The following is a 21,047-nucleotide window of genomic DNA, read 5'->3' on the forward strand; positions in this document are numbered from 1 at the left end:
TCGATTTTAGGAATGAGCGGTGGTGATGCCACAGTGACAAGAAGCAAAGCTTTGATGCCCAAATTACAAAGAATATGCAAACTTGTATTATTCCTTTGATTAGCTGCTCTCTGATATGTCAAGTCCATGAATAATCAAGCCTCATTTTCTAATTAGTTTTACTCATCACCCTGCTGCTCCATGCCTTTGCTTATTTGCATACTCTTTTTCTAGATAAGGGCCCTATTCTGTGAGGTGCTAGCAGAGCTTCTGTCCCTCTCCCATCACAGCATTTCTTTGGTCCTTGGCTGGTTGTTTCCTTGCTCTCGGCCCTGCTTCTCCACCTCTGCAATGACCATCTCATTGCTCTGTGCTTTGCCACCCTTTCCAAGCCCTGTTTCCTCAGGGAGCAGAGTGGTGTCTTCATGCTGTCTGTCCCCCAGTGATGTCTTTTGACTCCATAATCCAGTTTTACCCAGGCCCAACAGAGAAGTAAAACTCTCAGGTCTTATGGAAGTGGTGGGGTGAAAGGTCCTTCTGGAGCAGTGGAGGACAAGGCTGCAGCATCCACTCCATCACTTTGAGGACCCATGATCGGAAGAGTGTTTTTGAATGTCCTGGCTTCAAACCTGTTCAGCCAAGAGACAATTCCATAAAAGAAAGCTGCAGCAGTTAGGTTGGTGATGGTTGTGTTTGTTATTTTAATAAATATTCTATTTTGTTGACATGGGAGGCTTTTCTGTAGTTATTTAATTTATCTTCTCCCCCTTCCTGCACAGGTACTGTAAGAAGAATCACAAGGAGATTTAGCAAAGCAAAGTTAATGGCTTGTTTGCATTTCTTTTAATCAAGTTATTCTAATTGTGCAAAGATACCTCTGATTTGAAAAACACCTCATCCTCCCAGCAGCTGCGGGTACCTCAGCAGCCAGGGTTACCCCAGCCCTGGCGGGGGCTGCCACAGCCCAATCCTGCCTCTCTGCCCAGGGGGTTCACCCTTGCCCGCACCCCTGCCTGTACCTCTGCCTGTACCTCTGCAGAGTAGCAGATGCTGGGAGCTACTCTGTTTGGGCTGACATGAAACCTCAACCCTTTCAATAAGCTGGAGGTGTTAAAGCCTAATAAAACTCAGTTTTACACACTGACAGCCCGCTTACCTCAAAGCCGATGTGTGCTTTCTTTTTGTTAAGGCCAAGCAGTCACCATTTGCCAGACAAATGCAGGGGTGAAATTCAGATGCTGTGGAAACAAAGGTCTACAGAAAATAGACAGGGATGTGATGGTCGGTCCCACATGAAGAGCTAACGATACTTTCCTAAAGCTGCAAAGATCAATTTAGGGCTTGAGGTATGAGGTGTTTTATTGATCTGTGTCTGGGCAAATATCTGGTGCCTTTGCACACAAACCTCTACTTTTTTGAACATTTTGTGGCTAACTAAAGAGGGCGTCAGCTCAAGATGAGATCCTGCACCAGCTCAGCTCGACCCCACTGCTGCATCCACTGGGATGGGAGGCACTGGGGGAGGCTGTACTGGGGGGCAGCTTCTGATGGGGCGGGGGGCAGAAGGGACCAGCCAGTGGGTGAGGATGCTCGTAGGAGGGAGAAAAGAGGAACAGTGGCCATACCCATCCCAGGCACGGCCGTGCGCACACACATGGAGGTGGGGGATCCTCATTGTCAGCAGAGGAGAATGGTGGCGTGTGGGGAGTGGGGTCTGTGTGTTTTGGGGTCTGTGGGGATACCACATGCTGGGAAGAAAGCAGAGGGGTTTTTTTTTTCTGCCAGTGTTACTAGGCACTTGGCATTTTTGCCTGACCTCTTAACTTAAACCAGCTGCCGTGCCAGCGCTTGAAACTTGCCCATGCTCTAAAATCCTTAACAGCTCTGTTCTGTCCTACTTTTATCTTGTTCCGGGCGATTTTCATTTCTTTAGTGCCTAAGCAAATGTTTTGTGTCCCTGGATCAAAGCTAGGGAGCATCATTTACATACTGTGGGTGAGAAGGCAGCAGACTGGAGACCATCACTCATCAGTGAAAGGATGATCATTGTTTGTTTAGCTCATTCCAAAATAATGGCTCTGCTGGGAACACCAACCCAGTATGCATCATATCTTTTATAGTATATATTAATTTAGTGTAGACATTAGGCCATCATTATTCCCTCCTTTTAATTCTTATGTATTAGCATTCAGGATTGGTTTTAACTCAGCACACATCTTTGTTATTTCATAATGTAAAATAAATAAAGCTGGAGGCAAATCTATTTTTTTATATAAACAACTGTGAGAGAGTGATGGATATAAAGCACAGAAACATCTTTATAATTTTAAGGCTTGAATTTCAGAGCACAGCATTTTCATTAAATGGTGCAATCCATTCATTTTGGAGAGACAGATATAAACAGAAGCAAATTAACTCAGTAGTTCTCATGCCTAGAATCTTTGTGATAAAATTGCCTGTTATTGTGAGTGTAAATGTTTTCAAAATATTAAAGACAAATGGAAAAAAAATAGGGACGACAGGATAGGTTGCTCAAGGATGAAAACCATAAAGAGATCCCCTCCAAACACATGTACCTGGTGAAATTACTTAAAGTGAACTGCAGGAGCACTGTGAGAGGAGGACAAAGGGGGCAGGCCATACATTTTTTTTCTTTTTATGATGGGTAAAGCTCTGGGAGAGTATTTTCTTTCTTTTTTTTTTCCTATCTGCTGTACATACTGGAAAATTCAGCTCCTGGATGATTGTCCAGACAGAGAAACAGAGGCATCACAAACAACAGGAGAACGAAAGCTGAGGCGTTGTGCTGGGGAAGACTGTTCCCTCTACCTGCTCTGGGAGGGAAAGAGAAGCTGGAGCATTTCCAGCCTGACCTGAAATCATGGATTAGTGAGAAGGAAGAAGCGTTGCACGATGCAGCCCCTCTGTGTAATGTCTCCAGCTGAGCCCACCAGTTAAACACTGGAGCACACCAGTTAGACTGGGGATGGCCAAACCCCAGGTCTTGTCCTTGCTGCTTCTCCTTGAAAGGACAGGACACTGGCGATAGTGTGAATACCTCCTTTAGCCAAACCCTTAATTTATACTTGACTTTTCTAAGTCACTTGCAGGGCTGCATTTTTCCCAGATGTTAATTGCCACAACATCAGTTGCACTCAAGAGCAAAAGTAAAAAATCAGGCTGGGTCGCTCTGCCCCTGGCCCTGCCGGGCGGTTTGCATGCAGCGAGCAGGTTGTCCTGGAGAACACACTGAACTTTGCAGTGTGCAGTGTGCTTTGCAGGCACACTCACAGCACAGCTGGGGTGAGCACCAGTGCGCTCCCATCCACCAGGCCTTATTGACAACACGCCAGGAGCCAGAGGGCTGAACATAATTTGCATGTAAATATATAAAGGACTTTAATCAGAGATAAATCCACAGAGTCCTTGTCATTATTGTTTTATTTACAGAATACTCTCATTGTGTAGACGGGTTTCAAAATATGCTGACGAGAGATAGCGTGTATATTGGATGCCTGAATGAACTGAAACCACTTGGGGCATCAAGAAAGAGAGTCAGTGCTCTCATTCCTCCTGCCAAAACCTGGGTGTTAGCATGTGCTGTGGAGAGACAGCACAGCTCGGTGCACAGCAGTGCCAGCAATGGAGGCACGTGCGATGGATGGGCTGGATGATGGAGGCATGTGCAATAGACCGGCTGGATGATGGAGATGTGTGCGATGGATGGGCTGGACGATGGAGGCATGTTTGATGGATGGGCTGGACGATGGAGGCATGCACGGTGGAGGGGCTGGATGATGGAGGTGTGTGCGATAGATGGGCTGGACGATGGAGGCATGTTTGATGGTTGGGCTGGATGATGGAGGCATGCACGGTGGAGGGGCTGGACGATGGAGGTGTGTGTGATGGACAACCCCGCCGGCGGCATTGCCATTGCTGTTGCCGTTAAATCGGATGTTCCCCGCTGGAACAGTGGCCTCCAGCCTGGGCAGGCGGCTGCCGCCGGGCGCTCAGATGGGTGGGAACCGTTGTGGACCGCCTAGGACGAGGCACCCTGCAGCCTGCGCCCAGCACCGTGGTGGGGGCACAGAGCACCCCGGGCCGTGCCCGGAGCGCGGTGTGTCTGCTCGCTGGCCACGGCGGGCGCACGGCGGCCGGAGCGCAGGTCCCTGTGCAGCGGTGCGGTCCGCGGCTGCAGCGCGGTGCAGCGCGGGCCCCGCTCCCGGTCCCGCTCCCGGTCCCGCTCCCGGTCCCGCTGCAGCGACTCGGCCCCGTGCCCAGCGGAGCGCGCGCCCGCACCCCAGACGCCGCGCGGGGGGCGATGCCGGTGGAGAGGGCGTGGCCCCGCGAAGGGGGCGTGGCCGAAGCGGCCGGGGCGGTGCTGGGGGGCGGCGGCGCGGGGTCTGCCGGGAAGGGCCGGCGGGGCGATGGCGGCGGAGCGCGGCCGGGCCGGCCCCCCGCAGTGGCGGCGGCTGCTGCGGCGGCTGTGAGCGGCGGCGGTGGCGGCGATGCGCGGCGCTCCCGGCGACGATGGAGGACCGGTCCCACAAGGTGCTGCTGGCGCTGGTGATGCTCTTCCTCTTCGCGGTGATCGTGCTGCAGTACGTCTGCCCGGGCACCGAGTGCCAGCTCCTGCGGCTCCGCGCCCTCAGCCCCGCCGCCGTCGCCGACCCGTACCGGGCGGAGGACGAGACGCCGGCGCGTTTTGTTCCCCGTTTCAATTTCTCTGCCGGCGACTTGCTGCGGCGGGTGGACTTCAACATCAAGGGGGACGACCTCATCGTCTTCCTGCACATCCAGAAGACGGGCGGCACCACCTTCGGCCGGCACCTGGTCCGCAACATCCAGCTGGAGCAGCCCTGCGAGTGCCGCGCCGGGCAGAAGAAGTGCACCTGCCACCGGCCTGGCAAGCGGGAGACCTGGCTCTTCTCCCGCTTCTCCACCGGCTGGAGCTGCGGGCTGCACGCCGACTGGACCGAACTCACCAACTGCGTCCCCTCCGTGGTGGACAGCAAGAAGGAGGTGCGGCTCCGGCCCTCCAGGTGAGGCCGTGCGGGAGCGCCGGGCCTTGCCCAGGGGAGCTTCCCGTGGACCCCGACCCCCGTTCCCGGTGCGGGGCGGTGGCGGGGCGCCAGTGCGGCGGGACAGGCCCGCCGGGCGCAGTCGTGGCGGGGATGCTGCTGCGGTGGGGGGTGGGGAGCGGGTTGGGAGCTCGGTCGGTACCGGGCACCCCGGCACGGAGCAGGCTGCAAACCGGGCTGCAGCGAGGGCTCCGGGAGCCCAGCCGGCCCGGGGCTGCCGCGGTGGGTGCAGCGTGTCTTGAGCTTTGCGTAGCAAACAAGACCTGACCCCGCTCTGCTGCGAGTGGTTTCCGTCGCGTCCCGCGGGCTGTCGCGATTATCGCTGCTGGCGGGAAGGGCGCAGGAGTTGCAGCGCCCGGCCCATAGCAGCGGTGAGCACCGCGCACGGTGACACGCGACCGGGCCTGGCAGCCCCCGGCCTGGGGACCCCCCGGTGCGGCCCTTCCAGGGCTCACAGAGAAGCCAGGGTCCTCCAGCTGCCTGCAGGCTTCCCCCGGAGCTTTTCCATCTCTGGCAAATCACCTGGTTGTACTAAGCTCCCTGGGTACACATGCTATAGCTCCTGTGTACACCAGGAATTAATTCTGCTTTTAAGAGTGTTCATGAGCCACAGTCTCATGTTACAGCTGAAGTTTAGCTTATGTGTATGGTGGCCTTGCAAAGTAAAGGTTACTCTTATGGTTGAATTTTACCTGCAGATATTTGCATCGTCCTCCAGCCCTAACCTTGTTTTTTGGGGGGGGTTGCATTTTGAATTGTAGTGACACTGCTCCCTTAATCTGTGCACCTTCTTTTGAAGTTGCTAGCCTCGCCTGACCATAGCTAGGTGGTTGTCTGAATTCTGCTGCTGCCTCTCAAAAGCCCAGCTGCCTCATTCTCCTGAGCAGCGAGGACCTGCTTCCCCAGCTCCTGGAGCTGTTTGATTCCAGCATGCCTTCAGTTTTAACAGACCAAGTAGCTTATCCATGCCTGTGCACACAGCTGTACTATGTAGCAGAACAGCTCAGGGCTTTAGGGTCTTTTGACATTGCTTTGCTGGGAAAATAGAAACTAGGGTATCGCTCCTATTGCACTGTTAGACTAATGGCAGGTGCCCTTACAATGAGGGTACTGTTATATATCATGCTATCTGAAGTCAAGTCTAAACACAGATTCACTTGAAATAGAGAGCAATTTCTTCCTAGAATTCCTTTTATGTAGTGTGACACTACACTGCCATCTAGTAGAAAAATGGTTAGCGTCATTATCTTCCTGTACCCAAGAAGCAGCTCTTTATGAGACTTGGCTATTGTGATTCCTGCTCTTTTGTTTCCCCTACTGCTTTAAAATATAATTGTCTCATTTTTGTGACATCCCCTTCGCAGAGATCGGGAAATTCCTTGCCCTCTGGGTCTGTTAGCTTCCAGGTTTGAGGCTGCTGAGCCTTGCAGGCTACGTACTTTATTTTACCTGTCCTATAAATATGTTGTTTGTCAGCAGAAATGGAAATTGCATAATGCGCGCTCTCCTTTGCTGAACAGCTTCCAGTGATCTATGTTTCTCTTCCCCCAGAGGTGGGTCTGGCCTGCAGAGTTGTAGCTGTGGGGCAGGGATTCCCTTCCTCCCCCAGAGACAGGGCTGTCTGTGCTCGGGGTTAGTCATGCCCTCCCGAAATTGGGGATAGTCCTTGTCCCAAACCCCCACCGCCTTAGGCAGAAGGCAACACCAGACTTGGAGAGCTGAGTGTTTGTAGCTTTTGGGTTTATGTGTAGTGTTTCGTTGGTGTTTGTATTTTTTTGTCCTGTTAGATTACCAAACATGCTTTTGTGAGTCAAAACAGAAGCATTTCATGTACCTGCCCAAGGGTTCAGAGTGATGGTTCCTCAGTCCAGCAAACCATGTACATCATCGTAGCTGACTTCTGAGAGGTTTCTGAGACTCGTGACTTGGGATTCAAGCCAGGAGAGGGGGATGAAAATGAAGCTGTGGTGATTTTGTGTTAGGTAGAGTTCTAGTCTCTCAAAGACTTTGAAATGATGTTGTATTTTTAATAACCTAATTACACAGCTTGTTTAATAGCTACAGTTATTCTCCCAAATAATGTCTTGACAAGCAATTATTTGGGCTGCAACTTTTACATGTTTAAAAATAGAGGAAGAGAAGAAGTTCTTAAATGAACAATGGTCCCTTCAGCCCGTTGTAATACCTTGTCTTAAATTTTATTTTGCATTCTCAATTTAGCAATGTTCAGCTGATGACTAGTTAACCGACACCTATTTCTAGTGCCAGTAACAGACGCTAATGTAAGCACTTTCTGGACAGATAATAGCTGCTTTCAGAGCAGCAGTAGGTGTGGGATGAGGGTGTCTGAGCGGAGCAGCCTGGCTGGCTCTGAGCGGGGCCAGCCTCCCTCTTTCTGCACTGGGGTTTTTGGGGGGAGGCCTGACGGTCCTGGGTGGTTTGTGCTGGTGGGAAGGGAAGGAATGAGACAGCCCTGCTGTGCAAATCCTGAGAGTGGGGGAGTGACTTGGAGTAGTGCAAGATCCGTTTGGGGAGCATCGTCAGGGCAGGGAGCAGGATTTGGTCAGCAGCAGAGGACAGTTTCCTCCAGTCAAGCTTGGCTTGACAAGGGTGCAAATTCCTTTGTTTATAGTTGAGGTGATTATAGAGTGACACCTCCTGTAAGAGTGATTTGAACTGCTTGGCAGCTGCATAATGCAGTCTGCAGGTACTGTCTTTGGGCTGTGTAGCCTTGTCTGGGAATAGCCAAGTGAGTGGTCATTGTTCCAGCAAACTTTTTAGCCTGTGTGTGATTACTTTGCCACAGACTTAAGCCGCTTAGCTGGGCTGTTCTGTAGGGGCCTTTTCTCTTGTTAAAAAGCTGAATCTTTGTTAGTGTGGAGCATACCCTGTCCTGGACCTGGTAATGTTCTGCACTAGTTACAGAGCATCACCATGATGTGATCTGATGGGATCAACCTGAAGGGTGTGCCCATGAAGAACCTTGTTGGCCTGCAGCATTTGTCTTCCAGCCTCCGCTCTTGATCCCATCACTAGTTTGCCTGTTTTCTTTGAGATTTGCAGGCTTAGAGGGCAGATTCCTGCCCCGGAGCAGTAGCAATACTCAGGATGGCAGTCATTATGGTTTTTTTGTTTTGTTTTGGATTTAACATGATGGTGCTTTCCTGTCCATGACCATATAGATTCCTAAAATTTGCTTACCTTTGTAGTGGTGGCATGTGCTTCTTAATAAGTAGTAAGTAGCTAAACAGATCTCCCTCCTCCTTTGGCCCTTCCTTCCCTTAAGGGAATGTGAATCTCTGGGCATGGGGAGAGGTGTTTGTTTGCTTTTTCATTCTTGGGTCCCATCAGGGTCCATGTTCTTTATGTCCACATTCCTGCTTATCTCCCATTCCACCAGCACCTCTCACCATGTGGAAATCTTGGGAGAGGGAAGGGGAAGGCACAGGCACAGCTGATGCTTTGGGTGCTCTGGATTTGCTGCTTGGGAGGTTGGTGGAATGGGCTGATGGTGGGTGCAGAAAGGAGGGGGTTGTCTCAGCCGCCTGGCACTGGCGGTGAGAAAGGAGAAATGTGCTTTTTCCTAGTCATGAGTGACTGACTTGGGTCACTTGATTGATTGTGGAAGTCTCAAAGCTTTTGGCACACTGAACTGAGGCAGCATCCAAAGTAACTCTGCGTGAGAGCATCACAGAACTGAGATTTCACTCAGCTCTGGCTAATTATTATGGGAAGTATCTACCAGACTTGTCTATAGCAATAAATTCAGTGGCACCATTGCAAGAAACAAAAGGCCTTGGGGTTAGACTGGAAAATGTAATGAGACATGGGAGCAAATACAGATACCTACATTCTTAAGTGGTGTCGTGGCTTCGTACCCTTCTTCGGTGAGAGATGTAGCTGTGGGTAAAGGTTGGGCTGTATTTGGTGTCCCTCCTGGCTGGTCTTAAAGGAAAGAGACGTTGTCTGTTGAGAGGAGAGCAAGCTTGCAGAACTGTGTCTGGAGCCAGAAAGTCTGAGATTGGAAGAAGCTTTATGCTGCTGGTACAAACCTGTTGGACTAGGACCAGAGATGGTGCCTACCGGCTTTTGGGAGGCCTGATGCTGGCACCACATTGTTGCAATGTGGGAGAGAAGCCCCTGGCAGTACATGCATGTTCATGTTAATTAAACTCTTCTGAATTAGGTCTTACAGAAGCCTAAAGAAAAGACATGTTAAAACATTTCCCAGGAAGCTGGAAGTGTTTCCTGTGTGTGGATGTGTTTGCTGAACAGATAAATCATCTTCCTCTTGGAAATGTGGTGGGATTGGCATCTGCAAATCCCATGGGCTGCATGGTCCACCGTGGTGTGCCTGACTCCTTGCAAGCTGGACCGCTGGCAGAGCCACGCGAAGATGATGGCTTTGCTGCTGCAAGTGTTGCCGTCAGCCTCACATCTTGCTGGGGAAGGCCGGGCTCTGCACTTGGGTTTTCCCAATAAGCCGCTTTTGTATGGAGGGAGAAAAAAATCATGTATTGCTGCCAAGGAGAGCAAAATCACTTAGGGGGTTTGTTTCTCAGGGAGAGGCCCACTCAGCAGCTGTGATTGAAACAGCAAAGGTGATAGACAGCTGTGCAAGGGGATGAGTGGTGTTCTTTCACCTACAGTGGAATTTTGGGAATAGTTAAGCCCCATAAATCAGCACTCAACCCCTTGCATGCAGGAGAGATGCTGTAGAATCCTGTGGTGCCCCGAGGCTTGGGGTGGATAATAAAGGCTTCGGCAGAAGTTAAACAATTTAAAACCTCTGGATGCTGGTGGAGCAGACACCACTTTCAAGGATGGGGTCCCCCAGCGCAGTGCTGCTGGTTTGGGGGTGAAGCCTGGCCAGGGGGGCTGCTCAGGGAGGGGAGCGGGGCAGCACGGCTGAGCTGGAGGCTGTGAGTGAGCAGACAGGGTGACCCGAGGTAACTTGGGTCCTGGCCAGAGCACGGGGATGGTGCCTGCTTGTCCTTGAAGTACATGTGGTGAAACTCCCTGGGAAAAAACTCTGCAACCATTATAAACCCAAAAACAAATGAAAAAACAAAAACCCGCAAAAAACCAAACAAAAAATGCCCCACAAAACCATACTGAAGTGTCTGCGCAGATGCTGCCAGGCACAAGTGGCTCCGCAATGCTTCATTTATCAGCGAGATTTCCTAATGACCGTGTTTGTTTGGTGTGGTGGCTCTTGTGGCTGCAGGATGAGATACATGGTGAATATTATCTTGCCACCTGTAAACTGGTGTCAGTAGCAGCTGAATTTCCCCCCCTGGCACCTGGTGGGACCAAAGCTGGGTCTGTTTTTGGGGTGTTGGAGGCAGTGGGCCAGCCTGCAGAGCAAAAAAGGGGCTTCGAGGGGAAGGGCAGGGGGTTGCTTTCGTAAGTGCAAGTAGTTCCTTCACCTAATCCCATTATAGGGCCTGACCTTGAAGGTCTTGATTGTAAACATAAGTTCATGGATGTTGTTAAGTTTGGACTACACAAAGTTCTCTAAATTGATATTACTGGTTTTGCAGATAAGGTGTTGGACTTATTAAAGGACTTCTTAAAAGGATTAAAAAAATCATTTTCCATACTAGGTCTCTTCAGTTCTCCTTTCAATCTTTAATAAAGTGCAAATTGACTTTTAGTTATTTAAAAGTGTTTCCTACTGCCTTTTATTTTAATTTCAGGGAATTTTTGTGGGTAGAGGAATGTTAGCTGTTGGAAAATTAAATTACAGTGATTGCAGTAGAGCAAGAACTCCTTGCACTATTTATTGCATTTGTTATCAGAGTGGGTCCTCCCTAAAGGAGAGAGTGGGAATATGAAACTGTGGCGTGGTGCTGTTGTACTAAGACACTATTACTTTTTCTTGAAAAGGTGCTTTTCTGCTATTTTTTTCCCAAGAGTTAATAATTATTATAATGAAGCTATAAATACAGGTGTTCACTGTATTAAAATAGACACAGATCGTGCCTTGTGATTCCTCTTCATAACTTTACAACCTTTAATAAAGGTTAGCAAAGGTGCTTGAACATTAAGCACCACCAATAGGTTACTTATTTTTATAAAAGACAGATTTTCAAGTTTAACAAGTTGAGCATCAGTTCTGAGGCATATTAGCTGAGATTAATTTGTCCCTCATTTATTTAATCTGAATTGTCAGGAATCGTGTTCTCTACTGATGTAAGTGTTGGCAAAAAGGACTTATTAGTAGATTTGATTGCTTTTTAAATTTAACTAGCAGAGATGCACTGGCATGCCTAAGAGAATTTGTCTGTTTCTTGTGAACAGTTCAGTGGCTAATGAATCACTTCAATGTACTTTTCTGAAGGAAAGCAGAGCAATTTAAATGTTCAATGCATTGATTTACCTCAAATGGATTAGGCCTCTGTGTGCAATCCTTTGCATTAATTTGCTTTCTCCACAACTGTAATAATAAAGGCAGCATTTCTGGACAGCATCAGCCCAAATTAGCTCACATAACTTGCTAGAAAGCAAAATAATTAATATGTGGCTGAAAATGGGATGTGGGAATGGATGTTTCTGAGAGGACATGGGTCTTGAGGTGCCTGGTCTGCCCCGGTGGGCACCGGCTGAGTGGAAGGAGGAGAGAATTGTGTCCAAACTACTGATGATTTCCCGACTTCCTTATGAAAAAAAAAACACAACAGCAGCATTTGTAATGTGTTGCAACTTTGAGATTTTTTGTGTGTGTGGCCAGGTTTGTTTTTAAAATTAATGAGGAAATGGTACAAAAATCTGTAATTTCAGCAGATTTGAGCATATTTTATTGCTGTAGTAACTCTTCAGTCCCTTCTTGCCCTCCCTGTAGCATCCAGTCTGGGCTCCCTCTGTCCTTGCAGAGCAGTTGGCTGCCAGGGCGCAAAACTCTCGAGTAATTCTTCGTTTAACCACTTAGCCGCAGAAATGGCGCCTGGGCTTTGTTTCGCGCTGCGGGGATTACTGTGGCCGAGCAGCCCTCGCGACTCTGAGCCTGGTTTGGAATTACCCTTGTAGGGCTTCTTACATACTCGTGAGGATTAATTTTCCAACCCCTTCTCAGTCGGCTAATTCCCGTTGCCGGGCAGCTGCCTGCCCAGATGTTCATCTGCGGGGAAGCGGAGCGATGGAGCATTCCAAGCCGCTGCCTCCCTCCCTCGGGAGCCCAGTGCCCTGCTCCCGCTTTGGAGCTGGGCTGCTCACCTGAGCTTGAAGCACCTTGGATGGGAGCGAAGCCGAGCAGGATGGGAGATGCGGGACGGCATCTTTGTGCGGGGGGATGAAGGCAGCGTGGTGACCGGAATGGGGTGGCAGTGCCGCTCCTACCTTCCTCCTCCTCCTCTTCTTCCTTGGCAGCTGGCACTGGATTATTGTTTGTGATTGATTTGCTGATGCTGGCAATTGTACAGTGTGTTCTGGGACTAATAGGGTAGCACCGAATTATTCAGGCGTCATGGAAATGAATCACATTTGTGATGAGTAATAAGTAGCAGACTTTGGTATTTATGAATAATTAACACAGTAAAGTTTTTCTTAAACAGACATGAAGAAATGATTTAATTTCTACTGTGAACACTCTGTAAAATTAATGAAAGATAATTGCATTTGCTAATGCAAGACTAAGAAGCCAAAGCAATCTATTATTTTGTGTTGAAGTTCCTATTGCTGATATAAACACTGAATGTATGATTCCTTCAGTATGTTTTTGTTGGGTGGGACCTGTGTTTAACATCCAGTGGGGTGCTTTTTGTTGAAATAAAAAGCCTCTTGGTAAACACTTAACTCACAGTTGCTGTTTCCATCCACTCATGTATCTCTGGGTGGGTACGTATGTATGCGTATAACAAGATAATGTTTTTGAATGAGTGGCAATTAGGACCAGCTTTTTTTCCTCTCCCCTGACTCTAGCCTTCTTCCTCAGCTATTCATGCTTTTAAAGGCAGAATCCATTTAAGATATTGCTTACATACAGCTTTGAGTGAAATCTCCATTTATTTAGTCTTGAAAAAAAAAATCATTAGTCTTTAGAGACCTATAAGTCGTAAGATCCATTAGGAGTGAGACTCAAATCATGTTACTTCTTGGTTCTCAGCTGCTTATCCAACTCTGAAGGAGCCAAACTTTTGATGTGATATAACTAAGTATATGCAGCTATGAGGAAGATAATCTTGCAGCATTAAACGATTTTGCACATCTCCATAAAAGCATGAAGAAGACTATGCCTTTCATGAGATCCTTGTAGCAAATGCTCCTAATTTCCCGTAATCAAAAAGACTGTTAATTTTTGATGCTCTTAGAGGCCCAAGTAGCATGAAGCTCAATTCTTCCTTTACTCCATTTTGTGCTGGGTAGATTAAAACCTTGCAAGGCTTCCAGCAGTGGGAATCTGCTCATTCAGACTGCTCTTTGAACTGTGGGATCCATCAGCAAACACCCAAATCAAGTGAATAAAGTACTCTCTGCCACTGATTATTTTGTCCAAGCTTCCTTGTGTTCAGAGTAAAGCAACTGTTTGAAGCCCCATATTAAGAAAAACAGTATTTCCTTGGTCAAAGCCAGAGAAGCTGCTTTTGAGAGTTATGTTTTCGGGGTAAGGGAGGGGAGAGCATTTCCTTTCGCCTGTGGGAAAGCTATTCCCTGGAGCAGCCCAAAGCCATTTGGGGGCTGTTTTGTTTTGTTTGTTTGTTTTCTTTGGATTTTGAGGAAAATTACTGGGAACATGCTTGTGTCCTGCCTGAGCAAAACTTACCAGGTACTTTCTCCCTTTCTTTGGAAGCAGCTAACTCACCTTGACAGGGAAGATGCTGCGGGACTCATCCTCCCACGGTCCTCGCTACCTGCAGAGGACTTTAAAGAGGCTGGATGTGGGTGGCCGCATCTGTCCCTGCGATGCTCCCAGAAGAGCAGCCGGTTTGGTTCCTCCTGGAACTGATGTCGCCAGCTGTGGATGGGGAGGAAGATGGCTGTGTGGCATCTGCCTTTCACAGAGCTGTTTGTTTTTCTGTGGGGGTGTTGGATCTAATCAGTACACTGGTAGCACGGAGAAGTAAAACAAAAGTGCTCAAGGAAATGTCAGACGCAACAGGATGTGTCTGCCTGATGATAGCTGAGTGACTTGCAAAAACGTAAATGGCATAAATTAGGCTTTAACTCCTTCAATTCTTTTGTGCTCCGAGTCAGTCACTAGAAAGAGAAAAAGCTTTTGTGTTGGCATTGTCTCCCCATTATTCCTATCTGTGCGTCTTTAACTGAAGCTTCAATAGCTTTTTTTTTTTTTTTGGTGATTTCCAATAACTTGATGTCAATAAAAACTGGAGTAGAGTTTTGACTTTCAAATAAAATTGACTTAAAGGTCAGTTGTTTGGATTTCTGTTGGTGGGCTGCTCCTGGAGTCTGTCTTGTCTGCATGGGAGAAAAGCGGTGGCTAGACATGCGTGTGGGATTTGAGAAGCCAGGACTTTACACCTGGGATGAGTCCCATCTGCATCCCCATGCCTGTCTTCTTCCTCTCAGCCTCTGCCTTGCCTGTGTAATTCAGCTCTTCATATCAGCATATCTTTCTGTGCCTATGTAGCATGAAGGATGTTGGATTTCCAGGCCTGAGTGCTTTTAGTACCTCTATTGCTTGTGCACGGCTAATCTTAGGTAGAGGTGCTGGACATGTTTTTAAGTATTTAGATTGAATTTGGAGAAGCAGTAATTTTTAAATATAAACCAAATGTACCGTGCTGGCCGGTGACTCCAGCCTGCTGTGTACAGTGCCCCGTGCTGGCATCCTGTCTGTGGTGCCGGTTCCCTTCCTGGGAAGGGAGGAGGGAAGCTCACCAAGCATGTAGCTGCTGGCGTGTGGTCACACTGCTCGGTGCTTTCGTGCCAGAGCTCTTGCATGATCTAGTTTTCACCCCCTTTCATGAATGAAGATGTCTCTGACTTCAATCTTTGGGCAGGACTACTTGGGAAGATTAGAAGCCCGGTATGCTGGTCCTAAACTGTGGTCTAAGCGTGCCATAAAGGTACGTCTGCGAGCCTGATGCTCTGGTTTGCAGAAAAGCACAATGAGAAAAGCGAGGACCTGCTCTCCTAAATAGGAGACATTGGGTATCTAACACCAGGTGTCCTGACCAAAGTCAACAGGAATGAAACATGGCTGCTCTACTTTTGGCTTTTGCTTTGTCTGGTCGCAATGGGTGACTCCTAGTGCTGCATCTGCTCGGAGTGGAGAGGATTAGACCATCGGAAGGCAGTAGTAGCAGAGACCTAAGAGAAGCTGTAGTTGGTTCCTTATATCTCTTGAACACTCCTAGTTTGCAAAACTATCCTATATAACCATTTAAACCAGTCCCGCTACTGGAACAGGTCAGATAGGTCCCAAGTAAGCCCATCCTCCTGCATATAACTGATGCATTTTGCAAAGCAGAGTTATAAATGCCTTTTTTTCATCCCTTTTCCAGAGGAAAGGCAGAGAAGACAAATGAAAAGAGTAGTTGCACCTGCAGCTACTTCTCCTGAGAAGCTGCTGGCTCACTTTCCATGCTACTGCTTGCGTTTTGGATGTCAGCAGCATTCTGGGTTCAAATATGAGCATTCCTAGAATTTTTATGGATAGAGGCAACTTGCTCATTGATTTAGATTTATGGGGTAGTGCTGAGGTTCAGCTGATAATACCTGCTGGAGTTTGGTGATCACAGCTTGCTAGCAGTGATGCAGAACAGCTGAAGAAGAGGGCGATGACTAGGAGTGAATTTTGGCTGGGGAATAGTTCTGCAAGCTGTCTTATCACCCAGTGTTTTGCAGAATATTCAACCTGCTACCATGTGCAAGAAGAAATTGCAGTTTTGCTAGAAATACAGTCAGCAGAAAACATTACATGGAAAGGTTAGAGCGCTGCCCTGTGTTTGGATTACTGAGCTCTTCTGTTGCTTGCAAGGACAAAAGTGTGTGAATAACTATCCTTGTCTGCAAGCGTGGCTGGGTGCGTTGGACATGAGGTTTGGTACAACACGGCTTTTGGAAAAATATGCCCTAAATCCTTTTTATTTCATTTATTATCAGGATGTTTAACTGAAGGCACATAACTGAGAACAGTGCTGATATTTCTGGAGAAGGGATTGGAAGGAGGCTGTGCATCACTAGGTTTAAGATGTGCACAAACTATACCTTGTCAAGCCTGAATGCTATTGTGTGGACAAAAGTACTTTAAGTATATGCTTAACCAATATACTTAAAGTGTTTAGATGTATTGCAAAGCGCTTTGCAGAATAAGGGTCAGTCTAATGGTGTCAGCATCTCTTCTTGCCCTATGGTGGTGAAGTTTCCTCCCCTGCAGAGTTGGGATTTCATGTCTTTGCCAGGGATGCCAGCTTTCCCTACTGTAATTCTCATTCTGCTACAGCTTCCAACTGGCCAGCGCTGCAGCTGTGTGTGCACCAAGATGAACAGAGGGCGTAGGGCCTAGAGACTTGCTGAGACAAGTGAAAATTGAGATTCGGTGTTACAGGGCCCAAAGACCCAAAGAACAGCTTTGGGTAAGTTGATGCGTCCATGTGACGATGTCCATCCTGGCTGGTATATCAGATTTGGGTTGGGGACTTGGAGAACTAGAAGCAACAGCTGTTTTAGACTCCGTGTAACAGCCAGACCTCTGCAGGAGAAGTCTGTAGGAATAAATGCCTTCCCTGGGCGGGTTTGGTTTGAGGGTATAGGGACAAAGGCAGATTTTAGACCTCTTTTCCACCAGCATCTGGGAGAGCGTGCGCAAAAGGCCAATCCCTTTTATAAAATTGGTCAGTGTATCAGGCAGCACAGAGGAAAAAAAGACACAGAAGGGATTTAAGAATAGCTGAGCTCATGGAGAGATAAAAATTTCTTAGAGCCTGGATTATGGAAGGATCCGGTTATTTGTAAAATATATAAGCAGATTCTCTGCCTCAGCCGTGGTGGCTCAGGAGTTGTTCTGGGGGATTTGATCGTGTGCTCAGCCCGTCCTGCTGCTCTCCCAGGTACGGCTGGGGTCTGGAAATTGGGAGTTAAGGCTGATGACAATTTATGGATTAAATGTTGCATATTAACTGTACTCGGGAAACTGCCAATACGGGCTTTTTAAAGGAGTCTTGTGTTTTCTTGTTTCTTGTCTAAAGGGTTTGTTTTGCTTTTCCTGTCATGTTATTTTCCTAGAATTAGCAGGGCAGTTTTGCTTCTGCTTTTCCTCATGCATCACCTGAAGTCATGGAGGTGAATTGTATCCTGCAATAAACCTGTATATTCACGGAAGAGTTACGGGCATGAAGTACAGTATCATACTTTATTTTTTCCCCTTATGGAAAAAATATTTAATGTCTTATATAATGTTCTATCAAGATAAGTAAAATCCTGGTCTATTTACTCCTGTGATTAAAAGATATTTTAAGGTTATTTGTAAGTTTCACAGCACATACTGGAATCCCAGTACTTGTACCTGTTGCTTGTAATGGAGGGCAGGTTGGTTAAACCTGGGATCTGACATGTGGTGATAGATACTCAAGCTGAAATCTCATCATCAAGAGAAACTAAAACAGTCTGTGAAGCAAGTTGCTCTTTTTTGGCAACAGGCATTACCAAACTGCTCTCCTATGATTCTCACGTCTGCATATTCAGCTTACCTAGAACCTGTTTCCTTATCGAGGACAGCTTTGGGGTGGAAACCTCATCTCCTCCCTCCAAACCCAGGGCAGGTAGAAATTGTTGGACACATGAGCATTTGCAGGTGGCTTTCCCATCTAGGGCTTCATCTTTTATAATGCAGCTAATTGTTTTGGTTATACCAGAGGACCGACTTAATTTTCTAGGGAAAGGGAAAGTAGACATCTGGGATATGATATAAAGGCAGCAGTTGCCATTCTGGGCTGCCAGAAGTCACTGCCTTTTTGTGTTCGTGGGAGTTCGTGTTGGGCTCTATTACAGGACTTGGGAGACGTGCTTTCCTTTGTAAGTGGGTTATGGTGGAATTTATAGGTGCTGAATAGCATCTTGTCTCCCAAGGGCTAGTGCTAGTGTAGGTGCTAGTGTGTGGTCCCAAAATTTGCAGTGTGCCAGCTGGTGGGAGTCAGTTGTGGATGTTTGGAGAAGCAGGAAGCAGAACACAGGCTTTTCAGCACATGTGGACAACATCCTTTTATTTGACAAGCTGATTTTCATCTTTTCTTGAGCAGCCAAGATGAAACATCCCTTTCTGTTAAGAACAAAACCAAAAGCCTTCACTTCAATGCAGGTGCCAGGGCTGGGCTGTGCTGCAGTTGCTTATGGCATCGCTTGGCTTTGATCCTTGGTTGTGGTGTAGGAGCGCACAGTGCTGCTCAGGAAAGTACAACGTTGACGTGGTTTTGAGTCCCTGGTCTAGACTGGCGCCTGCATCCCTGGCCCGGAGTGAGTTACAATCACTCCAGGCTCTGAGCGTTGTCGAGCTCCTTGGGGTCACCTACAGCAGCCGCATCCCCTGGTGCGCACAGCCCGGCCAGCTCTTCCCTTACCGCCTGCCTTCCCTCCTCCTGTGCCCCGAGCAGGGAGGCTGGAGGAAAAACTGCTGGCAGGAATGTCAAAAGGCTGCCTGTTCCCTTCCCTGTTTGAAGATTGGGATTCTCTTACGGGTTTTTGTTTTCTGCATGGTTTTTGTGTTAAATAAGAGCAGCATGTTTGTAAGCTCCACTGCTCCTTGGGGCTGGGAGCAGGGTGAGTGTCTGCCTAGCAGAGATTTGTGGTAAAATTCGTTGTTGCTGTAGTTGAACACTAACCTGAGGGATTTTTTCCCTTCTCTCTGTAAACAAGCTTTTTTTTTTTCCCTCACTAATGGAAAATTTCAGCTTGTCCTCCACTTAACCACAGTTCAGGCTTTTCCAGGAAAATGAAATGAATCAGTAATGCTTCCCCCTTTTGCTTCTTGTGTGCTTAGCTAATTGTATTATTTATAAGCTGAACAAGGGCAGACAGACACTTCTTACAGCACAGTGTTTGTTTTACTATGGGCTGAGAGGTTTTGAGTCAAATGGAGTTCAGGGATGAGCATCCAGGAGCACAAGGGCAACTTGGAGTTTCCATCCAGGGCTGTCAGGCAGGCTCTTGGTGCTGCTCGCCTCCCTTGCTGCTGCTCACTCCTCCTTGCAGCTCCCAGCACTGTCCTGGAGGTTTGTTCTTCATTGTTTCACCTTTCACGTAGACTCGATGCACACTAGATTGATGTCTTGAAGCATGGGTTTAAAAATCAAATAGCAAATGGCTGCACTGTAATGGATGTTACTGCACAAGACATTATATTATAGAAGTCGCTGTGGTTAAGTGGAATATCTCTGGAATCTTGTTTTTATCAAGACATTTATGTTCCCCTCTAATTTTTGTGGAGAGTCGTTTAGATGTTTTCCAGATTAGAGCATAATGGAACTGCTAGCTGTAAATGTTCAGAAGAACCCATTACACGTGGTGATTTAGTGGTTAGTCACAATTACTTTGGAGCTACACTGTCAAATGTAACACCAACCTTCAAAACCACGTATTGTGAAATCTGGTCATCCTTCCTGCGAGATGCTCCTCCAGCCTCCCGGAGAAGAAAAAGACATTTTGTACAGCAAGATTAAAAAAAAAACAATTTGAAGGGGACAGTCAGGTGCTCTAGGAATGACTGACTGTAAGAAGCAAACCAGCAGGCAGTTTTTCCCCACAGAGTTTTAGCCTTTTTCTTCCTGCTTAATGAAAACCTAGAAGGTTGGTGGTAGCAGTGGGTTGCTGTCCGTGTTTCCCTTCCCGATGGAGCTGGAGCAGGACAGTCCCATGTGCTGCACCACAGGACATCCACCTGCTCCTGGACGGCAAAGAGCTGGTCTCTACAGACAATTTTACTTACTGTTACCTATATATTGGCACCTGCATTAACCACAGCCTGCCAGCAGAAGGTGTTGCCTCTGCTTAGCTTTGGAAATACCATATTTTCCCCACGATGATTACCTGCTTGTTGCAGTTGGCTGCCTGTTCACCCGTCTGACCCAGCAAGGGTTGTCTGCGATGTCTGGAGCTGCACCTTCTCCGACCTCCTAGGGTGGGAATTATTTCCCTCAATTGAGCGACCTGCATCTTGCTGGTTTTTGTTTGTTGAGCGGAGGTTTTATGACCTGCGGGACTGTGTGTTTTCTTGCTCTCAGCTTGTGAGTTGAACACGAGTTCATCTGAAGGCCGTTGTAGCGCTCCGTGTCACGGGTTTTAAGCTCGGAGTGGAGGCTGTCAAAATGAAATGAGTAAACCTGAGATTTAGAGGATGAGCGAGTAAATCCCATTAAATTTATGTGTCTTAGAGTCTCAGAACAAAATTTGGATTAAAGGATGAGCTCGTGCATTTGGGCATCCCAAAGCTCCTCAGTTGTCTTTGTTGTCTGGTCATATCTGTTTCTGCACTGGTTGGTGCTAGAGATACCCACAGGGTACCTGAAAGTGCTTCACTGGCAGTATTTTAATACCAGTGATTTAATAGCACATTTTAAAAATAACATTATTTGGGATCGTTAAGACTTGGCCTTGGTTTGGAGTTCCTTCTTGATACTTGGAGGAGATATTGAAATTCTAAGTTTGTGCAAACTTGAAAGGTTCAGTGATCAATAGATAGCTTAGTTTACTAGTAAACCTTTGTAAAAGTCTAGGAATTTTTAGCTAATTCAGGGCAAAGCCCCCTTCTTCTTACCAGCTGCACAAAAATTTGGACAGTTTAAAACAGTAACACATAGATCATCTAACCCTTTCCTTGCCTTTGGTTTAGAAAGTTACTTTGGGGTCTCTTTTCAGTCAAGAGCGAAAGATAAGCTTTTAGAAGATGTAACTTTGGAGGCCCTCAGTTTTGTGTTGAAATTAGAGTATTCCAGGAGCTGTAGCACAGCAACAAGGTCACCAGGAGCCTGGACTACCTGGGGAAGGAGTTTGTGCTGGCTGTTGTGCCTTCAGCATCTCATCCTCAGCTTGCTC

General features: G+C 47.6%; 1 protein-coding gene across 1 annotated transcript in view; it reads left to right on the forward strand.

Moving 5' to 3' along the window:
* Nucleotides 1–4,509: 4,509 nt before the first annotated feature.
* The window catches only part of HS6ST2 (heparan sulfate 6-O-sulfotransferase 2), a gene marked incomplete at both ends in the record, with an annotated part of 132,655 nt that continues 116,117 nt past the window's right edge, over nt 4,510–21,047 (forward strand). Inside the window, one exon of the mRNA XM_080352686.1 lies at nt 4,510–5,021. Coding sequence (XP_080208812.1) covers nt 4,510–5,021 — 512 coding nt within the window. The remainder of the gene's footprint in view (nt 5,022–21,047) is intronic.

This window comes from Nesoenas mayeri (genome assembly GCF_963082525.1).
Source record: "Nesoenas mayeri genome assembly, chromosome: 13".
Classification (NCBI taxonomy): domain Eukaryota; kingdom Metazoa; phylum Chordata; class Aves; order Columbiformes; family Columbidae; genus Nesoenas; species Nesoenas mayeri.